This window comes from Triplophysa rosa, linkage group LG7, assembly GCF_024868665.1.
Source record: "Triplophysa rosa linkage group LG7, Trosa_1v2, whole genome shotgun sequence".
In the NCBI taxonomy this organism is placed as follows: Eukaryota; Metazoa; Chordata; class Actinopteri; order Cypriniformes; family Nemacheilidae; genus Triplophysa; species Triplophysa rosa.
This window is the reverse complement of record NC_079896.1, coordinates 21,721,233-21,749,112: the sequence shown is the minus strand read 5'-3', so window position 1 is coordinate 21,749,112 and position 27,880 is coordinate 21,721,233. Positions and strand designations below refer to the sequence as shown.

Here is a 27,880-nt window from a genome sequence, read left to right as displayed (position 1 = left end):
TGACTATTATAACAGTCACTCAGAAAACGGCCCACCCAAACAATGCGAAAGCAACCGGATACATTTAATTACAGAATTGTGTCTGTCAGATTGATTTACTGAACATTTTTACCATACAGTATGCATCTCATTCACTCCGGCTCAGGCTGAAATTACATCCAGTCAGGACCAACAATAAATGATTAGTTGAACTTCTATTTCTCTCATGCAAACGCGGACAGTCCAGCCCTCGCTTCTTATTTGGCATTGTTCAGTTCAGACAAACAATCTGACCCCCGAAGATCTATGACAAGCCTTGTGGTCGTCTTTTAGCATTTAAACAACAAATAGGTCATTACATGGTGAAAACGAACTAAAACAGATGGTTCCGAATTGCACAAAATACATATTTGTTTTAATTAAACTCAAATAAATGTTGTCATTGGTGATTCAATTTAAAACAAGTTTTTGTAAGAGAACATATATGATCATAAATAAACTAAATAAAAACATATACACAATTATGTTTACATCACAATACACAGTCACGTAAAAGCACTACGAGTGTGTTTCAGAGTGTGCGCTTCGACATGCAAAGATCTACAGTATGTCTCTATAGAAAGCAAGGCACATAAAGTACATTCCCTGTAACCCTTTACATTGCAAAAAGATGCATTTGACAATTTACATATTAATATCTCATATCATGATAAACAAATGACCAATTACCAGCCTAGGTTTTCGAAGAAAAGAAAACTGAAATGGAGTTTGACTGTTCATGAATTCGAAACAGGGATAACATGTTCGACATTTAAACAAGTGCTCTTACATTTCATTATAATCTGTAAAATCCTCCCGTTCGACTGAAGCTCGTGCATCTACAGTCTCAAAACACTGAACACATACCAGATTACAGAACTTTAAATATCTGATCTGTAGAAAATATTAAAATGATCAGTGATTTCAACATAATCTTGTCATTTGGAAACACTTGATTTAGAATAAAATCAGAAAATGTTAAATTACCTAGGAGTGAAACGACTGTTGTTCAGAACAGTAATAGTGAGTAAAAGTTTACAGTGTAAACCTGCGAAATATTTAGTGCATTTTTACCTAAGACAACACCAGGAGCCCTTGAATCTTCTCTCTGTTTACAGTACATCACATTCATAAAACAAACCCAAAACTCACTGGATTAAAAGCTCAGAGAGACATTAAAGAAACGATTCATGCTTACCAGCATGCATTAGCAATATTACAGATTAATACATAGAGTGTGATAAAAATATATACTCTTTAAGAATACATTCTTCTTTAAAGTTATTCATTTTGTCATTCGAAATACGTGTGCGTGAAGCATGCGAAAACAAAAGCTTTAAGATTTCCAAACATTTACATTGACTCATTTAGCAGACACTTATCCAAAGCGACTTACAAATGAGCGAGCACTTAACACATTACAAAAATGATTGTGAAATAATCAAAGGCAGCCAATTGCTTCGATGAGTTCATGGTTTAACAGGATGTGCTTGTGATCTGACCGGCGTAGGCACAGCGTACAGCGTTTTTGGTGTTAGTCAAAGTTGGTGGTTGGAGCCGTCCTCTGGTGAATGTTTCGGTTTGTAGTTAAGAATCAAACTCCGCCTCCGCTGCGATCAACCGAGACGGGTCCTCTCAGGTCCAGCCCCTCCTCCGCCGTCTTCATCAGGATAGCCAGACGGCTGTCGGAGATTTGCCCTCTCTGGACCGCAGTCATGAGCTGTAGAGAGCAAAACACATGCAGTCAAAGAGCTAACGGCAGCTTAGTGGTCAAAGCTCTGGGCTCGAAGGGTGAACGCCACCTTAACACCTTTTTGTGACCCACGCGATTCAGAGGTCAGATTCATGCTTTATATTACTGGTGCTCATTATTACGCCATTTCCGAGAAACACTGCAAGCCAGTCAGCTCATGACAAAACATGGAAGTACTGACAGACAACAAGCAGTTTTCATATTGAAGCTTTCACACTCTCTGAATATGGAATACTGGTGTATTAATATCTGTGCCGTTACAGGTTCTAAGGGTAAAGCTTCGTACCTGCAGGAACTCATCCAGTTCCACTTGTCCGTTTTTGTTGAGGTCCACCTCGCTGAGGATCTCGTGAAGAGCGTTCTCATCAATTTGAATGCCGAGTTTCTGAAAGAGCACAAATCAGCGATAGAATCGGTATCGGGGGTACATTAGAGCCAGAGTGATTGGAAATGTTAAGGGCAGCGTCAGAAACAGAGACAATGAGATTGGAGAGAATAACGGCAAATGAGCAATTTACATGGAGAATTATTTAGCACCTTATTTCATGGTGATAGATAGACAGTTATTCATGCTAGACAGAGGTGGGTAGTAACGCGCTACATTTACTTCGTTACATTTACTTGAGTAACATTTTGGAAAATATACTTTTTAAGTCAAATTAAAAGTGTGTACTTTTACTCTTACTTGAGTAAATTTCTAATAGAAAATCTGTACTTTTACTTCGTTACATTGCGTGACATTCCTTCGTTCCTTCATTTTAAAATATGCTTGTTAAAACGCGTTGTTTATTTCAAGGTTGTCGTCTCTTTTTACGGGCATTCCCGAGTGATCGATTCTTTTGAGTCGATTCTTTTGAAAGCATTAATTGAACAATGGGCAAAACCATTTGAATAGGCTAATGAATCAGTTCAAATGATTTGTTCAGTTCGCAGCACGATCTGAATCATCTGAAGCAGGATTACTCACTCCTCGTAGCGTGAAACTTAAGAACACGCAAATCTCAAAGAGCGTTGGATGAAGTGGATATTAATCTATATCTATACAATCAAAACTGCAAATGTGTCATATTGTTTGCCAGCAATGATAAATGCTCTTCATTTAAGAGAGCACTGCAGATGTTCTAGATCATCTTAGGAAATGCTCTGAGTTTAGTTAAATGCATTTTTAACGCAAAACTCTGCAGGTTCGCTTTAGTTTGACATGGTCTATTCTTCTAAATAAGTTGTGTAAACTACATTAACATCAGGACTAGATGAAATTTACAGAAATGCTCGTCTCTTCTGTGTTTGTCTATTCTTTAGTCTCTCTAGTATATTGCAAAGATATATGCTTAAGATAATTAAAAATATTGAGTAAAATGTAATATTAAAATATTGGCATTAATATAAATTAAATGTAGTAGCCCTATATAATCAAATACAAAGTAACTAAGTAACTAGCTACTTGAGTAGTTTTTTCATTACATACTTTTTTACTTTTACTCAAGTAATTTTTAAAATAGTGACTTGTACTTTTACTTGAGTAACAATTTCTCTAGTTACTTGTACTTTTACTTGAGTAAAGATTTTGGCTACTCTACCCACCTCTGATGATAGATATAGTCACACGCTCCCGTGAAACCCCAGGAGTTCCGCTACCACTCTCTCACTTTCATTGAAAGTGAATGGTTCCCTTGCGGGTAACGTTTTCCAACCTTCTGACTAACATCCGCTGTTGCATAAGAACCATCACCGATTATGATTATTTCACTCTTTACACAAGCACAACACCTCGGTTACCAAATCACTGTCATTGCTTTTGCTTAAAATATATTGTTAGTTTATTGGTAAGACTGTTTTGTTGGCACTGCTTCATCCTTGTCTTTATTAAAGGGATAGTCCAGCCAAAAATGAAATTCATTCACTCACTCTCAAGTTGTTCCGAACCTCTGTAAATTCCGTTGCTTTGCTGAACACAAAGAAAGATATTTGGAAGAATGTTCATAACCAAACAGATCTGAGGCACTATAGACCTCCATAGTAGGGAAAAACTACTATGGTTGTTAATGGTGCCCCAGAACTGTTTAGTTTCCCACATCCAACAAAGATTTTATTCCAGTTTGGGAACAACTGAGGGTGAGTAAATGATGACAGAAATTTCATTTTTGGGTGAACTATCCCTTTAATGGTCAACTGATATGGGATTTTTTAATGGCTGATGCCAATACCGATATTGAGAAAGCAATAAGTCCGATATGAGGGCGATATAACACAAAAGTCATTACAGAAAATGAGAGACATACAGACAATTCATACAAATATACTGTAAAAAAACAACAAATATAAGTATTTTTTAATACAAAGAACTAAAAAATAATAATATTGGCCTCTGTGATATATCGGTCACAGCGATATACTGTGTTGGTCTATCGCTAGTCTTTATATCACTAGTTTTTATTTGCAAATGTGTCCTTCCAATCAAGAAGTACTTCATTTTGTGATATTTCGATATGTTTACTGATTATATACGCATAAAATGTAACATGTACAGAGAAATATTTATTATGAGTAAATCTCTATTCTGATTTTTCTCTGACCAACATGCGTTCATGCACAGAATAAGAATGAATAAAACATTCTTATTCAGTATTTCATTACACCGCGTTAGAGATTGTACCTAAATAAGAGATTATCTCTCACCTCTAGAACCTGCTGGACATCCAACGTTGTGATAAAGCCTTTGCTATCCTTATCAAACTTGTAAAAGCGCTTTTTATACCTGTCAATCATAATAATGACAATATTATGGCAATGAGAGACGTAGATGCATGTAGACACCCATACTGAACATGGCTATATTGTACCTTTGCACCTCTCCGAGAGTAAGTGATGTTATTGTTGTCTTGCTGAGCTGCTCAGAGCGAGCTTTATAACCCATCTCCATGTACAGGAACTGCTTAGCTGCCTCCAGCTCTTCCTACAGACAAACACATGATCGGTGGAAAAAGAAACACAATTAAATTCATTTAAATGAATTGTTTCTATGAGACAGAGACAACACAGAGAAAGATGATACTTAAATGACACATAAATGAGAACCAGTTTCAAAATTTAGAAGCGCAACATTTACACAACGTTTTTCTAAGTCCATTTCAAACCATATGACATAGTGATTTATTTCAGCAAATACTATTTGATCAAATCAGAAGCAGCAAAATAATGACTAAAACGTGTTTTTATGCAGCTAACATAATAACACATAACATAAATGTTCCTGCCATATCTGAATCAATGGATCATGGATCTGGATCACAGCTCCCAGCCGAGCATTGTGTCAGCGTGCATGCGTGTGTACGGAGGGTCCGTGTGCGCTGGGTGTGGTACACCTGCATTGTGAGCCGATCTGAACTCATGGGAACCGAAAAGTATCAAAGCTGCACAGTGATCTGCGCTATTATTAGTCTTTCTGTTTATCAGACAGGAAACCTACGACCAGCGTGCAACCTGCGGTAACTCTATCACCCGCTTGCATACACCCTCACTTTCAATTACCCCCGCGAGCGCAGACGTAATAGTCTAGATGACTGGAGGTGTTGGGCTGGGCGCTTATTGTAAAGCTGAATTGTGTTCTTATCGTGAAGCAGCGACTCGGTGTTAGAAAGACTATTCAAGAGTCACGCTAACAATAGTTACGGTCTATTAGTAGCTGTTCCCTAAATTAGCCTGGCTGAGACCTTTTGCTTTGGTCAGAACAAAAAGAGAAAAATGCGTTTAGGGCAGAAGTAGCACTTGCATATAGTGTTCAAAGTAAAAACATTGGCTTTGGACAATTCAGAATTGTTCTGAATAATGTGTCACATTGAATATGAATTTAAACGAATCATGCCTTATATTTCACATTTATGTGGACATTTACAGGGTGAGTAAATGATGTCAGAATGGTTATTTTAGGATGAACCGTCCATTCGATTCAAACTGTAAAATTGTCATTTAGTTGAAAATGACGATGCTGATGACACAAGAAGCACATACTTTCTTTTTTTGCTCGCTCCACTGCAGCTCTTTGCCCATGATCTCAACAATACGTGGAAGACCCTCGTCTGCAGCCTGCACATTCAGAAAGCCCAGACGTGTTCGGCGAGCGATAACATCGATGGCTGTGCAAGCGTACTCCTTTATAGCATATTGCACCTAGATCCAGACAGAAAGCATCGTTTAAATTTAACATAGTTTTGAAGAAACCAGGCTTCCATGTATTATTACATTACACGTTAAACATTAAGTTTTAAGATTTTGGTCTTAGCATTTCAAGGTGCTCACTTCACTCTCTATGTAAGGAAATTCAGAAACAAGACGTTTCCCCACTATGGGCCATCGCTTGCCTGTCACCCGAGCCATCTTGGCCACTTCGAAAGCTCTTCCTCCATAGGTGGCTGCCAGGTGCTGGGCAACCTGTGTGTAAAATAAAAACTGTTTCGTAAATATGTAATTATTAGGAGGGTCTATTGACAGAAATGTCATTTAATATACATTACTATATCTACAGAGGTGTATAAAGACCTTACACAATGAAGCTGGATGTTTTAATGAACTTCAAATTAGCTATATTTTACCTACATACACCGTGCATGGAATTCGCCATGTTGTTTCTACAGTAGCCCTAAACGGACAATCTGCTCTACAGAGCGCATTTCGTAAATACATGATCTCCTTTGGCAAAGAAACGAAAACTTGATGACATCTTAGTCCTGTGTCAGCCACAGTAGTGCATCGAAAGGGAGGGGTGCAGTGAGCCGTTGGTTGCAATTCGCAACCTCACCGCTAGCTGCCGCTAAATTTCACACACTGGACCTTTAAGGGCTTTAAAATTAACAATATTAACAGAGATCATCAAGGGTTAATGAACAGGTTCAAGAAAAGATAAGAAAACAAGCTTGAAAATTTTACATTTTTGTGTTCTGATTCTGATTCAGATTTGGTTCTGTTTAAATCGAATGTGGCACTTAAACTTTGCTGTTGTCACTGAACATGTCAGAAACAAAACAAAACAAAACAAAACCTGGCAACAAAAAAAGCTGATTCACTGTTTCCTGTAATTGTGGTTCCTGTGTAAATACAAATGTGGCTTCAAAGGTCTTCTTTATTTTAAATATAAATTTAACTCAATGTTTTGTTGATTCCCCAAATGACCATGAATACTAAAATAAAATATAGTTAATGTATTTCATATATATATTTTTATTAATAATTAAGTTTACATTAATATGTATTAATATAATTTATAAACATAACATTTATTTGAGTTTGTTTAAGTTTTAGTATTTATAGTCAGTTGGGGAATCAACAAAACATTGTCAAACTAAAATAAAATATATACATATTTGAATAAAACAATAAATTACTAATAAAAAATTACTAATACTCAATAAAGTAAAATTACTTAACTTAGTTAAGTTAATTACAGTAAATACAAAACCTTAAATACCATTCTTAAACTAATGTAACAACTAAACAGCAACGTAAATAAAAATGGAAACTATGCACTATTCAAAAAATATATTAAAAAATCTGTGTTTTATAGTTTCTTTTTTCATGAGTCAGCTAGGACGCATTATGAGATTATGCACAAACATAACAGATTGCAACTGACTAATGAAACCCTGGACTTAAATCTTACTAGTATCTCCTAGGTTAAATTCTGTGCTTAACTAAATTCCAACATCCTCAGGAAATCCATTGTACATTGTTTACGGCTAATACAAGATTTTAAACACGTTCTCTCTGGCCTCTTCATAGTTCTTTCATTCGTGTATGAAACGCGGTATCCTTCGCCTTATTAAGCGTTCGAACAAATAAACACGGCCCCGTTTACTTGGTTTCGAACTCTTCTGTTACATCTCTCACCAAAGGTCAAGTGCTGTCAAAAATATCTGCATGCTGACCTTTTTAAATATGCTGGCAAAACAACATCCGTGGTAGCGCTATGGCTCCATCAAGCTCTTGGCTTTCTAACAAGGGGTTGCCAGACTTTCTCTCTCCCACAGAATCATGAGGGACCGAGGCATTACGAAGCGGCTGAACCCACTCCAAAGAGCACAGATTGGAGTCGAGCGGTTAGCTATACAACCCACCTCGTTCTCCAAACCGTAGTCTTGAACTAAGCGAATGTACAGGGTGGGGGTCCAGTCTTTCCCACCCTCCAGCATCAAACCGACAGTCCTGCTGGGCCCGGCGGAGAGGTTGTGAGCTTTTACGGCCACGTCGAGGGTCTCCTCGGCCATGGAGCGGTAGGTGGTCCACTTCCCACCTGGAAAGGGGAGATTATAGTTAAATGTTTATTCACGAGCATGGGGAACCCTAGTGTAACATTTTTTTATTGTCAGTAACCATATTGGCTGATTTTTTATTACAAAACTGTATTTTTTGTGTAATTCTTATTATTAAAAGACAACTGTGTGCTCAATGATCAGAATATTCGAAGGGTTCATAATTAAAAAAAAAAATCGAATTCAACTTTCTCGCAACAAATATACGGTATAGAATGAGGCACAAATTGGGAGAGGAAACTGACCAGCAATGGTTATAAGGCCGCTGTCGCTGATGTTGACGACATGGTTGCGACAGATGGACTGCGTGTCTTTGGAGTTGGGGTCAGTGACCAGGGGACGAATGCCACTCCAGGCTGCCAGGACATCCCCTCGCCGCACTGAAAAGCACAGAAACTATAAACACTGACAAGGTCTGACAGCTGAAGAGTATCTGATTGACACTGCTCCGATAGGGCATAACAGTTGGGTTCCGGAAGTAAAATAAAATCCCGTTTTCTCTACAATGAAATTGATTTTTAGAGATAATGTTTGAATTTTTTAAGACGGATGTAAATAACGTGTTGCATTTAAACTTCACTTTAGAAATATATGATTTCCGTCAGAACTGTAGAGCTGTCTGTGGTCTATGCTCCACACAAACATGTGCTCTTGGTTAATGGTGACCTGGGCCTGACCCGGGTCACGTCCCAATCCCATATGTCCCACTCATCAATACTTTCCTGTCACCTCTTTCCTGTCACTGTCCTATAAACAATAAAGGCAAAAAACAACAAAAAATACTTTCTCAGTAATGAACTACACGACCCATGATACTGAGAACCAAGAACCAAAAAAGCGTAGCAGTAACCAGATACTCCAAAATACTCCAAGATACTATCAAATATTTATTTCATACTCATGAGAAGTATAAAGTTCTACAATGTATTGTAGTTCATTTAAAATAATTATTTAATAATAATAATAACAACTCACAGGAACAATAATATATCTTATTCAGATTTACTGTTCCAATAAGTCCCTTTTTCCATTTCTTTTTTTTTAAAGTGAATTTTAAATATGCTAGAGGAAAATTAATGGCAAAAATGCTTCCAGATTAACCAACATTGTTGAAAATAGGTGTTCTAACTGTTGGGCTCCACTACTCTCCATATCGACGCTGTCCTTTTAAAACCTCGGATGTCCAAATTCACTGTTTTTCAGGAAATGGAAAAACATACTGCATTTTTTAATACTTTTTATTGGTTAGATATTTGCAAAACCCAGAGACAAACATAAAGGGTGAATAATAATAATAATTTTTGAGAAAAAAAAAAAACATCATGAAAAATTGAGATACGAGGTTTAGGATGTGCATTCATATCTAACTGTCTAAATATAAAGTTGGAGACCTTTGCATTAAAAACTATTTTATTTGATAGATGGCCACAGGGGAACAACGGAAGCAAGCAAGACTGCACATAGAAACCACCTTGTGAGGTCTGCCACCGATGGGGCTAAAATATGTTTTCCATTGACTTGCTTCATTTCTTTGTTAAAACCAACAAATTGCAACACCGCGTATGAGTCCGGAGTCAATTTCCCTATTGTGGTGACATCTCAAGCATTAATTATTAAGAAGGAGTTGTGTATTGATCCGCGGTACACCTGCCACTGTAATATGCAGGTTGATATTTCTGAATGGGAGGGAAAACACAGACAGCATTCTCATTATCAAAGGGCATCTTTGAAACATTTATGACAGGGCTGGGAGCTCTGCAGATAGCGTACCAGGAGACCAACAACACACACACACACACATCTGCCTAAATGAACCTCAGCAATAGAACACCGGGCTGTCGAATGCATTCGAGTAATCAAATTCTCGAGGGGAGAATTCAGTCCATTTCCTAGAGTTCTACAGGAATGGAAAATGTGTTCCTGTATTGCAGTTGGTAGTGCATGATGCTTGCAACGTCGATGCTGTGAAGTCGATTCTCGAGAAATGGATGGACTGATAAATAAGATGCGCTGTAAATGGTTTTAATTAGGGATGCACCGATAGGATTCCGATTCAGATCGTCCGATTCCGATATTGGTCAATTGCATACAGTACTATACAATATTAGTTAGTTTTTCTGCATTGAATTAATTTTACTGAACATGAATTGGATCCATTTAACATTTTAAGAGAGGCACAAGTTAAGATAAAAATAAAATAAGACAACATGACAATCTTCAAAGGTGATTTTTGCTATTCAATTTTTCTTTTATTAGGAACATTAACTCATATTTGACTTATAATTGAACATTTCTTTAAGAAATTTGAATAAAGTCTGTGCTATTGCTATTTAATTATTTTGCTCAGAGAAAAACGTTGGATTATTCAGACATGCAACTCATTTCCTCCATGCAGTTAATTAATAAACCATCAGTATCGGCCTTTTTCATGCTATTGCCGATATGCCGATGGTGTTAAATTAATCCAATATCGGCAGATTAATATCGTCGACCGATACATCGGTGCATCCCTGGTTTTAATAACTATGCTATTATGCTTTTTAGTGGTAAACTCCTTTAAACATGTTGTTAATAAAATTATTAATATTGGACATTTCTGAACAAGGAAAAAAGGCCATCATTTTTTTCCTTAAAGGTCCAGTGTGTAATTTTTGGGATGATCTATTGATAGAAATGCAATATAATATACATAACTATGTCTTCAGAGGTGTATAAAGAGCTTACACAATGAAGCGTTATGTTTTTATTACCTTAGAATGAGCTGTTTCTACCTACATACACCACGGGTCCCCTTGCATGTAATTCGCCATGTTCTGTCAGCCGTCGTAGTGTTTCGAAAGGGAGGGGTGGAGTGAGCGGTTGGTTGCAATTCGCAACCTTGCCGCTAGATTTCACTGACTGGGCCTTTAAAGGAGCAATGTGGAAATTTTAGCGGCAACGTTTAGCGGTGAGGTCTACGGGGGCTCTCACACGACAAAGATGTTGTCGCGTTTTCGCTTCTTTGCCGAAGGAGATAACGGGTAACAGTTTCCTTAAAGCATATATGTATAATTCATTATAAAAGTAGTTTTAAAGGATGAATTAAGACGTCCATTTTAACCCAAGCTTTTGTTATATAAGAGGGAATCGTAATCAAGTGAACATCCTGTAAGTGTCAGAACTGAAAACGCCTTTGTTACTGAAATTACAACTGTTATTGACACCAGGCCCAGCGAAGGCAGGTCCTGGAATGCACTTATCTATAGATAGGTTGAACACCGTTGAGCAAGCAATAAACATGCCATTAAAGATCGCAAAATATTGTGCAGTCAGTGCCATGGTTGTGGAAGAACACAGTCGCTGCATAACCTTCCTTCGGATTACGACATTAGTAATGTGTGGTTGAAGTTTATTTTTAAAGACGTTCCAGCTCACGTTGGTAAAACATTGAGCGTTAGTTTGCTTCATTTCACCGCGGATTCCTTTGTGAACAAGGCACAGGTCGACGCTGGATTTGCGGAGAGACTAAAATTAAAAAGCAGTGCTGTGCCGTCAATATTGGATCCGAGAGGAATGGCGCAGCAATCTTACGTGAGTAAAACATTTTTGTACTATGCATCACTATTGCTTTGTTAGAGATCGCTTGATATGCCCTGAGCCCTATTCGCACAGGATTAGTATTACCAGGGGACTTCTAGTCATTTGTAATAATTGCAGAGGTTGTCTGTGATCTTAATCCCGTGCGAATCGGCCATGTCTGTAATTTGTAAAGAAAAAATTCCCCTACAAATTACCTACCATATTTTGAACACCGAGGTCCTGTGATAATATCAGTCCCGTGCGAATCGGCATCTTTGTGATTTGGCGGGCTCATATATCATTTTTCAAGGTTTTATCCACCGTTTGCGAATAATGGAGACTGTTTTGAAGTGTTTTGATATTGTTTCGGGTGCTGGGTCATATCCATAAATTACCTGCTAACACTGTCGTTTTGGCAGGGAGTCTCCCGTTTCTTTATTTATCATGGAAACTCTCGTAACATTTGAGACCCACTCAAATGCTGACAGGTACGGTCATATATCATTAAACACCATACAACTATAGGCTATACAAACTATAAGCAAAGCCTTGCCATCACATCCGGGAAATAAGTAAGTAAATTTGAGTAAAATCACAGGCTTCATTTATCCCGTGCGAATGCGCCACATGAAATACAGATGTGGGGAGGTCATTTATAAATCACACGAGGTCCCCAGATAATACTAATCCCGTGCGAATAGGGCTGTGTAACCTAACGTTACGTGTCTATTCACAGAAGGCTCCAACTAAGTTTACTACACAAACTGCTATCCAATCATAGCAGTGGGCGTTTACTTCCAAGTCTTCAATGCGGCACGCCCATTAACACCGAGTTTTTGTCGAGCCGGCCTCAAAACCCGGGTAGAAAATAGCTTATTACTTGTTGATTTTGATGTTTTTGAATGTAAAAACCACACGAACATCATAAGTAGATCTCATACAACAGTATAAACAATAAACAAGCCCAGTTCATGACACCTTTAATGTTTAATTTATGCCTTGTAATGCACCTTATAATGCATTGTAATGTCCCATGAATAATTGTAATAACTACAGTCAATACATTATAACACTTATCAATTTATTGTTACACTTTTCCATTTTTAATTTTGTTATACGTCTTTACAACAACATTTAATGTATTACAACACACATTATGAATAATTATAATGCAGTAAAAACCCTTTATAATGCATTATACATAAAGCCTTTAAGTAAAGTGTTACCAGACAGCGTTTCTACGAAACGCGCTCTGTAGAGCAGTTTCTCTGTTTAGGGCTACTCTAGAAACAACATTCCATGTAAGGGGACCTGCTGTGTATGTAGATAAAAATAGCTCATTCTAAGGAAATAAGAACATAACGCTTTATTATGTAAGGTCTTTATACAATTCTGAAGACATGGTTGTGTATATTATATTGCATTTATGTCAGTAGATCCTCCAAAAAATTACACACAGCACCTTTAAAATCTCTCAGTTCATCATTGCCTAGCTCTCTCTCAAACAATATCTTTATTCGAGGGACAAACAACATGATCTTGCCCCTAGACTGTTAGTGTGGCAGATCTCCCACAGTCAGATCCCTTCAGCTGCCTTCTAAGGAGCAAGTCCAAGCCCAGCCTGAACCCATCATCCAGAGGCAAGGTCTCTGTCAATCCCCCCTTACAATCTACTTTTATTCACATTACCATCCCTCCCTCCCGGGTCAAAACGGTCGCCCGGTCACTTGTTCACGCCCGTGCGAAACAGAAGACACCCTGCCGTACGGTAGCCGTCACACTGCATGTCGTAAGGCAGATGGCTTTGTACTGCAGCTAAAAGACACTGACTGAGATCCCGAGACTCAAGTCGTAGTGACTTTCTCAAAAATCAGAGAAAGGGGAAGCATTTTTTGTAGGAGAAAATGAGTTATGAAGCTAATCAATCAAGCAATCAAGCCCGCATCCACCGCGCTTTGAACAATTAGAGGGCTGCGCTCTGAAATCAATACCTCCACTCACAAAGGGAGATTCAGTGAGTAGTTATCAGCCTCAGCTAGCAGTTACTAGACCCAACACAACCGGTGTCTCTGTCTGCATGCATGCGAGACCCTCAGACAGACAGACACAAACACAGAATGCTGTTTTATGAGGGATAAAGATCATCATACAGAAGTATTACACCCATTCAGACATACTGTGCATCTTGGGATTCTTGAGTGTTCTTCGTGCACTTTTCTGGTTCCAATTATGTTCTGATTAATTTACTAGCATTATAAAATGTGGAAAAAATATGAAGGAATTAGTAAGTGACCCTAAACATTTAAATGGTAGTGCATATAAATGCATATTAGGGGTGTCACGATATCAGAATTTCGCTTTACCGTTTTCCGATAACTATATTATCCAACCTATCCAATCTCAAGAAAATTAGAAACTATTTTACAAGATTCGTATGAATTTTTGCGATTTGCTTTTGTGCCAGTAAAGTGGGGTTAAGGGAGGGGCTTCCGTATTGCGTTTTTCGAATAATCGTACGCTTTTGTATAATTCACATTAGTACGAATTCACATGAATTAGCCACCTAGTAAAATAGTTATGAATCTCTGTGAGATTGGCCATTTTCCAAACGGAAGTGAGCATCCCTATCCCCTACTCCCTTCGAAGGGCTGAGCCCTTGAAGTGAACTCTTTGAAGGGTGTAGGGCATTACTGTCTCTCGTGTATGCATTTGGAACTCCCTTCACAAAGGGAATGACTGGCCAAATGTTACCTTGACAACGCCGCACGTGCACTCTGAATCCATCACTCAGTTGTTGAAAATGTACAATATATTTAATATTTCTTGTTGAATATTGTCTAATTATGTCGTATTTAAACTTGTTTTTAACTCCACTTGGTATTTTAAAGGAAATATATGATAAAGGAAACTTACAAACACGTAGCTATTATTAAAGCGGCCGTGCAACAGTGTGTCATTCATTCTGACTACTTTACAATAAACGTGCTGTCTTCTCATGCTTAACATGGTCAACTTGTCAAAAAACGAGTTGGGCGTATTACGTAGTATTTCTGTGCTCGATACACTCCCCCAGCGATCGTACAGGTTTCGGAAAGTTTTTTTCGAACATATAAAACTGTTTCGTAACAATTTTTCTTAGTCCCTTATTGGACAATTCTCCCGCGGCACGCCCACACAGCAGCAAGGAGAGCAGGAGAGCAGGAGAAGGAGCATGCGCAGACGTCACTTTCACTTGTGTGCAGGAGAGAGAGAGAGAGCATATGTTCGCGAAGTTCAGGTGTTTGTTTGTTCACTGCATTTGGGTGATGAATGTTATATAAACGGTGGATATAACGCTGGATTTGGAGATCGTTTGAAACTGATATATGGAGCCGTCCCAGCGCTAAAAGATGCCGGACATGAACCGCATGAGTGAGTGAAACTGATGTCTGTGTTTTGTTGGCAATGGGTGCGCACGTGCTTTAGTTCAGCCTACCCCTCCCCCCGCACGCGCCGTATGCTTTCGGAAATAATCGTACAGCTGTATCTATCTTTTATAAATGTGATCAAACTAAATACTCCTCGAAGATACGAAGTATGCAATACTACTCTACAGGTACTCAAGATTTTTGGTCATTATTTACGGTCATTATTTGGTCATTATTATCATGTGTAGATTTAACACGATATCGATAATCATTGTCTTAAATATCAAGGTTATTGAAAATACAGGTGTATTGTGACACCTCTATCGTATATAAATAAAATGTTTGCTTAATAAAATTATACTGCCTCTCTAATTTTCTCTAAATTGGTCATGTCTATTATGAAATGTTCAGCCATCCTTTTGCACATTGCGTACAAACATTCCACCTGACAGGTACAGTTGCAGAAAATTCACACAGGCGGGTAATATTACCTTCCACGTCAGGGCTGAGGTAATTCCGGACTTCGCTAAGGATGAAGTTGATGTCCTCCTCCATAGGGATGGGATGGGCTGTGACCTCAGTGGGCGTGTCTGTTGTCCCAGCGATCGTCATCTTCTCCCAGGGCAGGAAGAAAATGACACGGCCATCGCTGGTGGCGGGATCTAACAGTCCCATATTGTCAGGGCTGAAAATTGAAGGCATTATTATCTGTATTAAAAATGGCATCAAAACAAATGAGGAAAGGACAATGAGAAAAAGAGGTTGAAGAGAATAAAAGGGGTACCTGTAATATCCAGGTATGACGATGTGCACTCCTGCACTGGGCTGACAGATTTTGGCAGTTTTCTGGTTGTCCATTTTACGCAGCGAGTCGGTGAATGGGCCGGTAGCGTTAATGACACATTTGGCACGAACGTCGAACTCCTGCCCTGTGAACGGCAGCATGAGGTGTTACACAGACTGAACATGACTGACTGCAGGGAACGTTACCACAAATCTCTTCATTTACAAATTCCTTCATAATTTTAAGACAGTTATTGCCCACCCTCTCACTGACTCTCAAGTTTGTCACTGTACCTTTAAGTTTCAATTCACAAATGACTTCTTTATACAATTGGCTAATATGTATGATATGTACACTACTGTTCAAAAGATTAGGATCACTTATTCATTCCTTATTAATATTTTTTCTAAAGTGTAGAATAAAAAACTCATCAAAACAATAATGTGATGATTTTATATTTTACTGTCTTCAAAGTATCTACCATTTGCCTTAAATATACAGAATTGGTATTTTATCAGCCAGTTTCTTTAGGTCTCAACCCGAGATGCTTTTTAAACTGTTTTGAATGAGTTCCCATTAATGCTGGGCACTTATTTACTCTTATAAATATATAAGCAAATGCCTTTGGATCAAATTACTTTTAAGATCACAAAACACATTTCAGTCAAGTGATCCTAAACTTTTGAATAAAATTGTATTACACTGTAATTCATCAAATAATCATATGTTAATACGCAAAAGTGGGCTTATATTATTGTGTACAATCAATACCATTTATTATTTTTGGAGCTTAAATAGATCTTTTCCTGTTTTAAAACAAGAGTTGATACAGTATTTGAAGTATTTGTGTAAGTAGTTTCTTGAATATTATTTTAACTGTTTGTGCATATACAGTAATAAAAGTGAATGATCTATGAACATATGTACGTGTTAAATCACACACATTGTAATGTATACATTGTAATACGTCATAAGTCATTTGTGTCATTTTATGGACGTCTCACCCGTGACTACATCCCTGCAGAGTGCTCCGCATACTGTCTCTTTGCCTGTTTCGGGGTCTGCTTTCTTCAGCAAATGCACCACCTCGGTGTAGTTGGCAATGGCCGCCCCGTGACGGGCCGCTGTGAGCGCAATGGCCAGATTCATACGCGAGTCATTGTGCTGTCCTGAAAAAAAAAACGGAGACAAAAATACAATTAACACAACAATACAATAACATAACCGGGGATATGAAATAGACACTTATTTCAGTAAAGCAACTTGCTAATATTGCATTTTGGACTCCAAAAAACACAATTTAATATATTTTTTACATTTTACTTTTCTCTTTAAAGGGATACTCCACACAGTAAAATCGGCAGTGTTAAAAAGGGTCAAATTAACTCTCACAGTGTTTATATAACCCACACTCTCAAAGTGTGGATTATATATACACTGTGAGTGTTAATTTGACCTTTTTAACACTGGCGATTTTACTGTGCACACAAAAATTTTAATTATTAGATTTTTTTAATTATATTCTCTGATTAAATATCAGAGAATGATATTGGGAAAAAATGTTAGCAACTGACATTTCTGGGACATCATTGACTACCATAGTAGGAAAAATAAAATAGAAGTCAAAGGTGCCGTTTGCTTTACTATTATTCTAATATTGTGTTCAACAGAACAAAAAAAGTTCATTATACAAAATACAATGATTTTTCCTACTATGGTAGTCAATGATGTCCCAGAAATGTCAGTTGCTAACATTTTTCCAAATATCTTTCTCTGTGTTCATCAGAACAAAGAAATGTATACAGGTTTAGAACAACTTGAGGGTGAGTAAATGTTATTTTTGGGTGTAGTATCGCTTTAAGGATATATAATCAAGTAGACGTTTAGCATACAAAATAGATTAGAAACACTCCCTCAAACAAACACATAATGTCTAAATGTCTTAGAAGCTTCTATGTAAAAAAAAAAGTAACATTTTTGTAACCTAGTCCAATGTTATCATGGGATCTTGAATTACAGTAAACTTTGCAAATAAAAGCTGGTTACTTAATAAAAAAAGATCAGTTTTCTGCATTAAGGCTCAGGCTGTCTGTGTTCTCGATGCTATAGAACCAGAGGGGTAGGTAACCCACGTAAGCATGTCTAATGCTAATACATGCTCTGGGCTCCACCAGACAATAAAGAAAAAAGCAAGCAGGAAGCCTGTTTAAAGGGCACACTTCTCCAAGAATAATGTGCGGTGAAGGCACCAGCATGCTTTGTTAGAGATGCCATGAACCCCTCGCTGCCTAAATCTGCCTCCACGCTCACGGCTATGTGCTCAACCTCACCATGCAGTAAAAACGTCCTCTAAACATCCCGAGAATCTCCAACAACTGCAATACACACATACGTGTATTAAGCGTGCTAACACGGCAAACTGTGACCTGCAGCGGCAGGCAAGAAACGCTCGGCTGATCTTAAATGTTACTACAGCTCGCAGGTATGGTGAAAAGAGCTCCGAGTCAAATTATAATGAATTAAAGAAAACGCGGCATTACAAATGAGTGAAAACGCAGATAAGCGAGTTTTAGTGTCAGATTAGATTCATAAAAAGAAAGGCCTACAGAAAGAATGAATGACATATCATAGCGGAGGAGGGATGTGACAGGCGGCCGTGCATGCAGATGAGAAATCTTCCAAAAGTGAGAGCGAGCGAGCGCAAGAGAGGGGAGAAGGACGAAAAGAGAGGGAGTACGGAGAGCGAGAGAAATAGAGGGAAGCAAATAGCGACAGGCAGGCTGCGATCTCCAGCGGAGAAGGTCAGATTTGGAAATGTCACGGCCGTGATTGTTCCAGATTGAATAATTGGAGAGAAAAGCCGGCTGACAACCCAGGGGAAGGAGGGATGGTGGGGGGAGGGAGAGAGGAACGGACGTCAGGAGAGGAACGAATAAAACGCGCCTCTAAACTGTCATTACAATCTCCTGCTTCAAGTCCGCCCCCCCACACACACAAAGATACACAAATGAAGAAGTTCCTGAACGTAAAGGCACGTCTCGGAACTGTCACTGACGGCACATAAACAAGGCGCGGCAGGGAACAGAACATCAAGACGTCTCTTTGACTTGGTTTCTACCGTGGAGGGACTCGATGTGACAGATCGTTGCTCAGATAGCCGCCGCACGCCCCCTGAATATAAGCCGCCCGCCGACCCTGTGAGCGAACGTGCGTGCTGTCGCTGGCCAAATGCGCTGTGACAGGGAGAACCGGGAGGCAGGGTTGGAGGGCGGGGCTTGTGCTGCCATTGACGAGAGCTTGAGCAAAGGGGACGAGTTCTGCACACCCAGACTAACCAGTAACATATGGAAGTTTTGCCTGGTGGCAGCCTCAGGCGGCCCGGGGCACAGACGGGCCAACAGAGACATGGGAGCGACGACTGCGGGTTTGGCTGTAACAGCCAGTGGTGGATTTTGCACTGTTGAGAATATGCAGGAATGTCACGGAGAGTTCAATAAATTTGAACTTATTGCCACGGAATGGCAAATGACAGCAGTTGTGATATATTTGGCAGTAACAGATATAAGAAACAGCAGAATAGTGTTGCTAACAGGAATTACAAAGGAACGCATGTATTCATGAAAAAATGTAATGCACTTTGGATAAAAGCCTGTGTGAAATGCATAAATATACTAACTAAAGACAGCATTTTTGTTTTACAAATCCAAAAAACAGTTTCTCACCATCATAGTAGACAATAGCTCCCACTAGCTTGTCTTTCTTCAGCATAGGAAAAAGCTCCAGGGCTTTGCTTTTGCTCAGGACGTAGCTGCTCTTCAGACAGTATGTTCCGGCCACTAGGTCGTACATCTTAATGCCGGCCCAGTAATATGGTAACTGCCACCACCTGGACAGAATTTTAATAGTTACAGTTTGCACAAACATTAAATATTTACCCCTGGAAAAAAATGAAGAGAGCATTACAAAATTATTTTCTGTTTTTCTGAATTTACTGGTATTTATATGCGTTTAGATCACTTTGTTTTATCCTGTGAACTACTAACAATATTTCTGCCAAATTTCAAATAAAAATATTGTTTCTATTTGCATTTATCTGCAGAAAATGAAATCTGGAGAAACAGGTCAATATAGCAGAAAATATGCTCTGCATTTAGAAATATTTTCTGCAAAGAAAACAAGTTCATATTCACTTTGAGGCAAGACAACAATAATATTTGTACATGTATTTAGGAAAAGTTCAAAACTATTTTTGATGTTTTCATGTGTCTTTCACATTGCTGTTGAATGACTTTGTTGAATTTCAACAAATTGAAACCTCAGGAATGACAAACACTGGACTGGAATGGCCACAACGCATCTAAAAGTGTAGATTAAATGAAAATGTGGAATGGTCTCGGCTGTATATAATATAAAAAATATGAATCCCACCCCAACAAATTTCATATTTAAAACAAACAATCCAAGGTTGATAATACTGATAATATTTTACTCAATTAAAATAATTCATTTAAAATAAACATTCAACATTCAAATGCTTTTAAATTATTGAATATAAAAATGCAAATGCAAAAATATGTATCTATAAAAATGTGAATATGTATATTTGTATCATTTTTGCGCTTTGCACTTGCTTCATTTTGAGCCGTTTAATGATTTGTCTGGAAAGGAGTAACATTAAGTAAGATATAGTAATTCAGTAACCTCGCTTTAATTCAGTGAAAGATTTGTAAGACTGATTCAAAACAATAACATGAGTTGGTCAATCTTTTTGAGCAATTCATTAAAGTTAAGGAATATAGCGTCTAACTAGGTAAATAATTACAGTAGACATTGTTATATGTGGGTTGAATGACGTTATGACATTGGATTTTTCCAAGTACGCCAAGTTATACAGCAGCTTGTGAAATATTTATTCCAAGTAAAAAAAATCTGACAAGCAAATGATGTAATCTTGAGGTTTTTCTTTTCAGTGACCCTTTCATAGTTCTCGGACTGCTTTAAATATCAGAGCAAAGCATAAATGCCAGGAGTAATTAGTAATGATGATGGTACGGACAGGAAGATCCTTTAAAAACCCAGAATGACAAGGGTCAAAGGCACGAGGTGAAAGGATCAACATTGATCCACAGAATATCCTTACCTACCTGCTGCAGATGACCGCATGAAAGGTTTAATGCCATTTTTGTGAACTTATCAATGGATTTTATTACCAAAAACTGTCTTTTATTTAACAAGCATGTCTACAGTACAGTGTTTCTCTTTAACTTTTCTTCCATCTTCTATTGTAGTACTTTTTATTAGTTTTAATTATTTAAAAAGGTGCATTTTAAAAGATTATTCATCAGTTCAATGTTTTTACTTACTTGTAAACAGGAAGCATTATGGGTAAAGGTGCAGACAGGTGAGGGGCAATGTCCAGTAGATTGGCACGCTCATGAAGGGCCTCTTTCACCATCATGTACTGCGGAGAGAAAAGTTAATATTATGTTAAATAAAAACTGTTTATTTTTTTATGTCCATCATATTGTTCTATTTTGTTATCAGTAATATTAAATAAAATTGAGCTGATCTTGTATTAAAGCATAATTTCTTTCCCAAACGCTCTCGTGTCTTCCCTTGGCAGGCCAAACAGATAGCCCCACCCTTTCATGCCATTGGTTGAGCCAAGTCATGTCACTTAAACAGTGCATTGTTTTGACTGTACACTTTTCTGGAAAATCAACCGCCTATTGTTGCCTCTGCATATGTGGGTAAGGAAAATTATTTTAACCCGAAACAAAGTCACACTTTATTTTTATAATCTAAGATGGCTGCTCATTTTTCACTTTACAATGTCATTTTCTATTATATTGAAGATCTGATTGTTGTTCAGACTACGGTTTGGTTACATTTTCCCACACGGGTGCCTCAGATCTGCTGAATGCTATCTTCTATCTGCAGAATGTTTGTGCCTGTCTGCCTCTCTGACAGGTGCTCAAAATGTCACAGCGGTGGCGTAAGACGCCTTGCAATTCTTCTTCGAATTATTAGGGCCAAATAGGGAAAAATGGGGCCTTCACCTGCTCATAATCTAGTTTCATGATGGCTTTCTGCAGATAACGGACCCCTCCGTGAATGAGCTTGGTGCTTCTGCTGCTGGTGCCAGATGAAAAATCGCTCCGTTCTACAAGGGCGGTCTTCAGATCTGGACGGGGGCAGGAAGACAGGTTAGGAAAGAATCAGACAATGCACTGGCATTTCAAGACCTTATGGTGGCAAATATTTAGGCAGCAGCTGATGTCATTTACATACAGCTTTTCACCGCTATCTGTAGTATGCATGAGGACGGAAATATCAGAATGTCCTTATTGCATCCAGCCATTTTCTGCCTGGTATTGACCCCCAGAGCTGAATAAATCTTCTAATTTTAACAAAATTCTAAGAATAATGCCAAACTGACGTATTAAAACTGACAACAGAACTGTAGATTTTCCATGTTGAATTAAAAAATATGGATGACAAAACAAAAATACAATAAGTTAAATGTGAATAAATTAAATATCAATAAATACATGAAACAGTACTTACTCCGTGTGACAGCATCTAAGGCACATCCTGAGCCTGTGGCTCCACCCCCCACCACCAACACATCAAACTCTTCAGTATTTTTCAGTGTTGAAAGTTGTTCTTCTCTTGTTGGCAGAGCATCTTTAAATGGCACCTTTAACTCACCCTGTGCTTCAACATATGCCAACTGAGCCTGGACACAGCCAACAGGTTAAAAAGAAAACAAACAAAGAAGTCGAATTACACGTCATTACAATCTCAAAAGATGCAATCCAGAATCTCTAAAGCTGACCATGATTAACTTAAAGATGTCATCATTTTTTATATTTCTACATATTTAAAATGAGAAGTAGATGTAATTGAACAAGAAATCTGGAAACGTATTCTAGTATTGAACATGCACTTCTATCATAATAAATCGCACATCATGAAAAATAACATTAGTCACCATGCAAAGATGTTGGTATTGAAACGAATGTGTGATTGTTAGTTTGTTTTAGCTTAGTGTTTGGTTATCAGACTTCATTCGACTTTGAAGTGACATAACAGTTCTAGTTACACAATATACACACTAAAATCAAGTATTAAGGATAAAGGATTAGCATTCATGACATGGTCACTTTTATGGCAACTTGCACTTTGACCTTTTATTATAACAGATACAACTTAGAGCCCAATTGATAGAGCCTGCCACTTGCAACACCAAGGTTGAGGGTTCAATTCCCAAGAAACACACATACTGAAGATATACTGCAACTATATATTAATATACTGTAACTGAAAATTATTTCTATAGTACAAAATATACAGTAATTACATACGGAATACAGTGAATAATAAAGTGATAGTTGTCATTATTTACTCACCCTCATGTCATTTCAAAACTGTATGACTTTCTTTCTTCTGCACAACACAAAATAAAATATTGAAAGATGTTGGTACCCGAACATCGGCGGTACCCATTGACTTCTATTGAATGGACACAAAACCAATGCAAGAGAATGGGTACCGCTGTTGTTCGGTTCCCAACATTTTTAAAAATCTTCTTTTGTGTTCTGGTTTGAAATGACAAGAGGCTAAACAAATGATGACTGAATTTTTATTTTTGGGTGAACTATCCCTTTAAGACCAAAGTGTCCCTCAGTTGTATAAATCCTGTTTTATACCTAAACTACGAAAACAATTCCCAAAACTGTTTTCAGATTGCTCACTTCATATTAATCCTAGTGTTCCTTTGCTAAAGTCTTTGTAAGTCAAGAAACTGACAGTATTAAAGGAATAGTTCACCTTTAAAATGAAAATTCTGTCATTATTTACTCGTCATTTCAAACCTCTATGACTTTCTTTCTTCAGCAGAACATAAAAGAAGATATTTTTAAGAATGTTAGTAACAGAAAACCGTTGGTCCCATATGACTTGCATTGGTTTTGTGCCCATTCAATAGAAGTCAACGGGGATCAATGGTTTTTGGTTACCAACATTTTTCAAGACATCTATTTTTGTGTTTTGCAGAAGAAAGATCATACAGGTTTCAAATGACAACAGGGTGAGTAAACGATGACAGAATTTTCATTTTGAAGGTGAGCTATTCATTTAAAGCAGCTGTCAATCAGTCAGTCGCATCAGTGTCCGCTACACAAGCAAAAACCTCTCCAACGCGAGATCCGAATGAAGACAAAACAAGCATGGGAGAAGCAAGGTGTCGAGTGTTTTAGCCGTAATGAAACGTTTTATTCATTTTTCGTTAGCATTTGGCCTGAATGATTACATCAATCTGCCCCCAAAAGCCCGTAGGGTCCATTTGACTTGCAAATGACCAAATGAGCACAGACATTTGCAATTTAGACAGTAACAGCACGTAAAAACAAGATTCGGTAATTAGTGTCTATTTCCAAGGACAGACGTATTTAAAACATCCGCACATTATTAAGAGAGGCTGTCCTGCAATCACGACAAGTGCATGACGGAAACAGAGAATTTCATGCAAATACACTTTAGCCAGAGTGTAACAGTGCCCTTGCCATAGAGGAGACAAACACACACACACACTCAACAAATTTACATTACAATCCCAAAGATTAGCATCTGCCACATGCATGATTGCAAGCAATTTTTGGAAAGCAAATTCATTCTCTCTTTTGACTTTCTCGCTTACCCATTTAGGCTGCATTGAGATGACACAAGGACAAAAAAAACAAATAAACAAATGGAGAAACATTAGAACAAAGGATGTGTCAGTGAAATGCTTAACGCGGGATGCAAATGTGATGTGAAGGTGATGTTGTTGACCTTAAAAACTCAGTGGCCGCACTATACAATTCTGTTCAAATCCTATCAACAAAGTTAACCTGAATTTTCCATCAAATTTACAGTCTTTTTGTACCTGCGTTTTTCGCCAAATTATTTGTGTTGTGACTTTCTCCATGGCAACCTCATCCTTGAGAGTGCATAATTCTCTCGCTCCCTGGAGTTTCATTGGGATTGGAACAGTTAAGATGCAAGATAATGGACAAAATGGGATTGGGAAGATTTAAATAAATGATGAGAGAGAAAATCAGGACTCCCATTGCTCTTCAAGGGTCTGTCTTTTTTCTTCATTTGTTTCAGAAAGCCTTGTTGATTATCTTAATCTACTTGACCTTCCGATATTTGGTATAGCATCTAAACAGATGAGACCCCTGGGGTTCTTACTAGTTTAAATACAGACGGAACATGGTGTGTGACACACTCCCTGATGGCGTGAATGGGGATCAGATTGTTCATGATTACATATTCAAGCGAGATCTTTAAAACAATGTGTGTATCACTGTTCAAGTGTAATCTCCCTTTAGCAAACAAAACCTGATTTTAATACGACAGTCTGCCCTAGAGAGAGAACAGAGTAAGTTTGAAGATATTATATTGTACATGAGTATTAATGGGTTTTGTAGCGCTCGTTCTTGAAATGTGTCATCGTCTGTTTTTAAGTGGTTTTCCAGATCAAAATATGAATTAATCTTCAAGAATGATAAATAACGAAGTGTTAAAAATAGCCTGTAACTGATTTGTGCTTTGAGATAAAGAGAGTTGTATCAAAATACATGGCCTGAACAACTGTGCCTTCAAAGTTATATAAACACAAAGGGCACATTCCTGAGTCAGGACAAGACATGTCCTGCTACAGATGGGTGTAAACAGGTGCTCTCTGGGTATTCTGCAATCTATCCTGTAGGAGTCAGTGTATGGATGTGAAACCAAAAGTTTGGCATTCGTCGAAAGAATTTGACAAAATTGTATGAGGCAAAGCAACAATATTGATGAAGATATTGAAATGTTTACCTGATTCTTTCTGTATTCAAATAACTGTGATAGGCCGAAGGCTGATGCTACAGCTCCGCCCCCTATTAGGGTCCCCTTCACTGCTTTTCTGAAAGCCATCCCTGCAATAGATTTCAGAAATTATCAGCAAATTATACTGTTCAACAGCCCCTATACACCAGCCACTGAGTAATTTACATTTAATATTGATTTTAAGTTTTCATGATTGAATATTTGTATAGTACTTAAACAACAACATAAGGAATTATGCATTGTGTCCAGTGCTTTGTATTACTTAAAGACCCATAATATTTTCCATTTTAATTTATTCCAAGACTGCTTGTGTAATTTGATAGGAATGGTTCCCAATCTTGTTCCTGGAGAACCCTTAAAACATTCTGCATGCCCCCCTTAAAAGACACCTATTTCAGGACTACTTTATTAACAAGTTATTAAAGGCAGGGTAACCGATTTCCAAATTACGCTTTAGACAACTGAGTCGGGCCGAGTACCAAAACAACCTTGTAGCCAATCAGCAGTAAGGTGCACAGTGCACAGGACGGACATTAGCCGAGCCGAGTGCTGACGAAAGCGAAAGATGGGGGTAGGGGTGTGTCTGTTTTGGTGATTTGAACATCAACGGCTAAGAGAAATCGGACACCCCGCCTTTAAATCAAATTTTAAATGGTATTGGAGCAGGGAACCCATTGTTTTAAAGGAACAGTTCACCCAAAAATGAAACTTCTGTCTTCATTTACTCACCCTCAAGTTGCTTTTTAAATTTCTTTGTTCTGGTGAACACAGTAGAAGATATTTTGAAGAATGTAGGAAAGCAAACGGTTCTGGGGCACCTTTAACTACTATTGTAATTTTTCCAACTATTTACGTTTACATTTATGCATTTGGCAGATGCTTAAAAGCAACTAACATTGCATTGTTACACATTTTTTTGTTTATGACTATGTGCAATCCCCTGGGATCGAACCCATGACATTGGCATTGCTAGTGCCATGCTCTAACCACTGAGCCACAGGAAAGCTATGGTAGTCAATGGCGGCCAAGAACTGTTTGGTTACAAGCATTCTTCCGAATATCATTCTATGTGTTCAGAAATGTTTACAGGACAGAATTTTTATTTTTGGGTGAACTGTCCCTTTAAGGTGTGTCAGTCTAGCAACAAAACTGTCAATTCACTTACTACAGATACATTTGTTTGAATAGCCACGGTTAGGGCACTCTGGTGAAGGTCAATGGCAATTGCTCTCTCATGTCGACCTTATGCCCTGGGTAGGGATCACTACACGATACTAGAGGAAGTGAATGAGTCATGTTACTACACTGTTTGAAATCACGCCTGTACCGCATGGCCCCATTATAGCCACCATGTGCTGGGGAGAGAAAGGCTAAAACCCATTTAAAGCGAGAGAGATCTTGCACCTTATTCTTTTACAGTGAATGTTCATATTAATATGAGATTTGGACGAATATAGTGTAAAGCTCTCCAATTTAAACATACGCGAGGCTAAGCCTGACTTGTTTTTTTTTCAAATTGGAAACCACAAAACAGTTATTTGCCAATGATGCCCGTCCTGCAATTCAGTGGCATGTTAACCTTCCATCCAGACCATCACGTACTCTCATAAACCCTATTACTAATATCGCAAATATGGTTCGTGACAAAAAAGATGCGATGACACGAAGCATACAGCTGTGAATTTAACTGATGATCAAGCGTATTCGTTTTACGTTTTTTAAGAACGCACACCCAATGGGCTGAAAGCAACAGTGGCTGGCTCGCTTCCAGAAATAGACTCGGACAGTCTCGACGATACATAAGGTTTCGTCCAGTAACACAGCAAACAAAATGTCAATACTCCCGGTTTTTACTTACTGGTTTTGGCGACGATGATGATGATGATGATGATGGCCAAATAAGAAAATCATAGACAGTGATGGTAACAACAGTGTTGGTACTTATTCAGGAATTCAGGAAGTAGAATGACAGGAAGTATTTGACAGACATGAGGATGGACGAATCTGTTTAGAGGTTGCGCTGGTCTGGTCCAATCATATTTAGGTAGGCGTGCATATTGTCTAATCGTAGACGCACTTGGAATAGAAAGACGTTTTGAAAGACCTGCTTTTATAAAAGAGGAACTTTGCCCAAAGACACCTAGATACTAGTTAACTTCCAGTATATCATCGTAAACTG

At 38.1% G+C, this 27,880-nt stretch overlaps 1 protein-coding gene across 1 annotated transcript; it reads right to left on the bottom strand.

The window, feature by feature from the left end:
* Positions 1 to 46: 46 nt before the first annotated feature.
* gpd2 (glycerol-3-phosphate dehydrogenase 2 (mitochondrial)) lies at positions 47 to 27,673 on the bottom strand. The gene is made up of 17 exons (XM_057338300.1): positions 27,560 to 27,673; positions 25,690 to 25,790; positions 22,393 to 22,564; positions 21,885 to 22,009; positions 21,189 to 21,286; positions 19,548 to 19,711; positions 16,830 to 16,994; positions 15,826 to 15,970; positions 15,533 to 15,726; positions 8,322 to 8,456; positions 7,882 to 8,057; positions 6,071 to 6,202; positions 5,783 to 5,941; positions 4,615 to 4,727; positions 4,451 to 4,529; positions 2,058 to 2,156; positions 47 to 1,738 (listed from the first exon to the last, which is right to left on the bottom strand). The coding sequence occupies exons 2-17, from the start codon at positions 25,786 to 25,788 to the stop codon at positions 1,613 to 1,615; spliced, it is 2,181 nt and encodes a 726-aa protein (XP_057194283.1). The 5' UTR covers positions 25,789 to 25,790; positions 27,560 to 27,673; the 3' UTR covers positions 47 to 1,612.
* Positions 27,674 to 27,880: the final 207 nt, after the last annotated feature.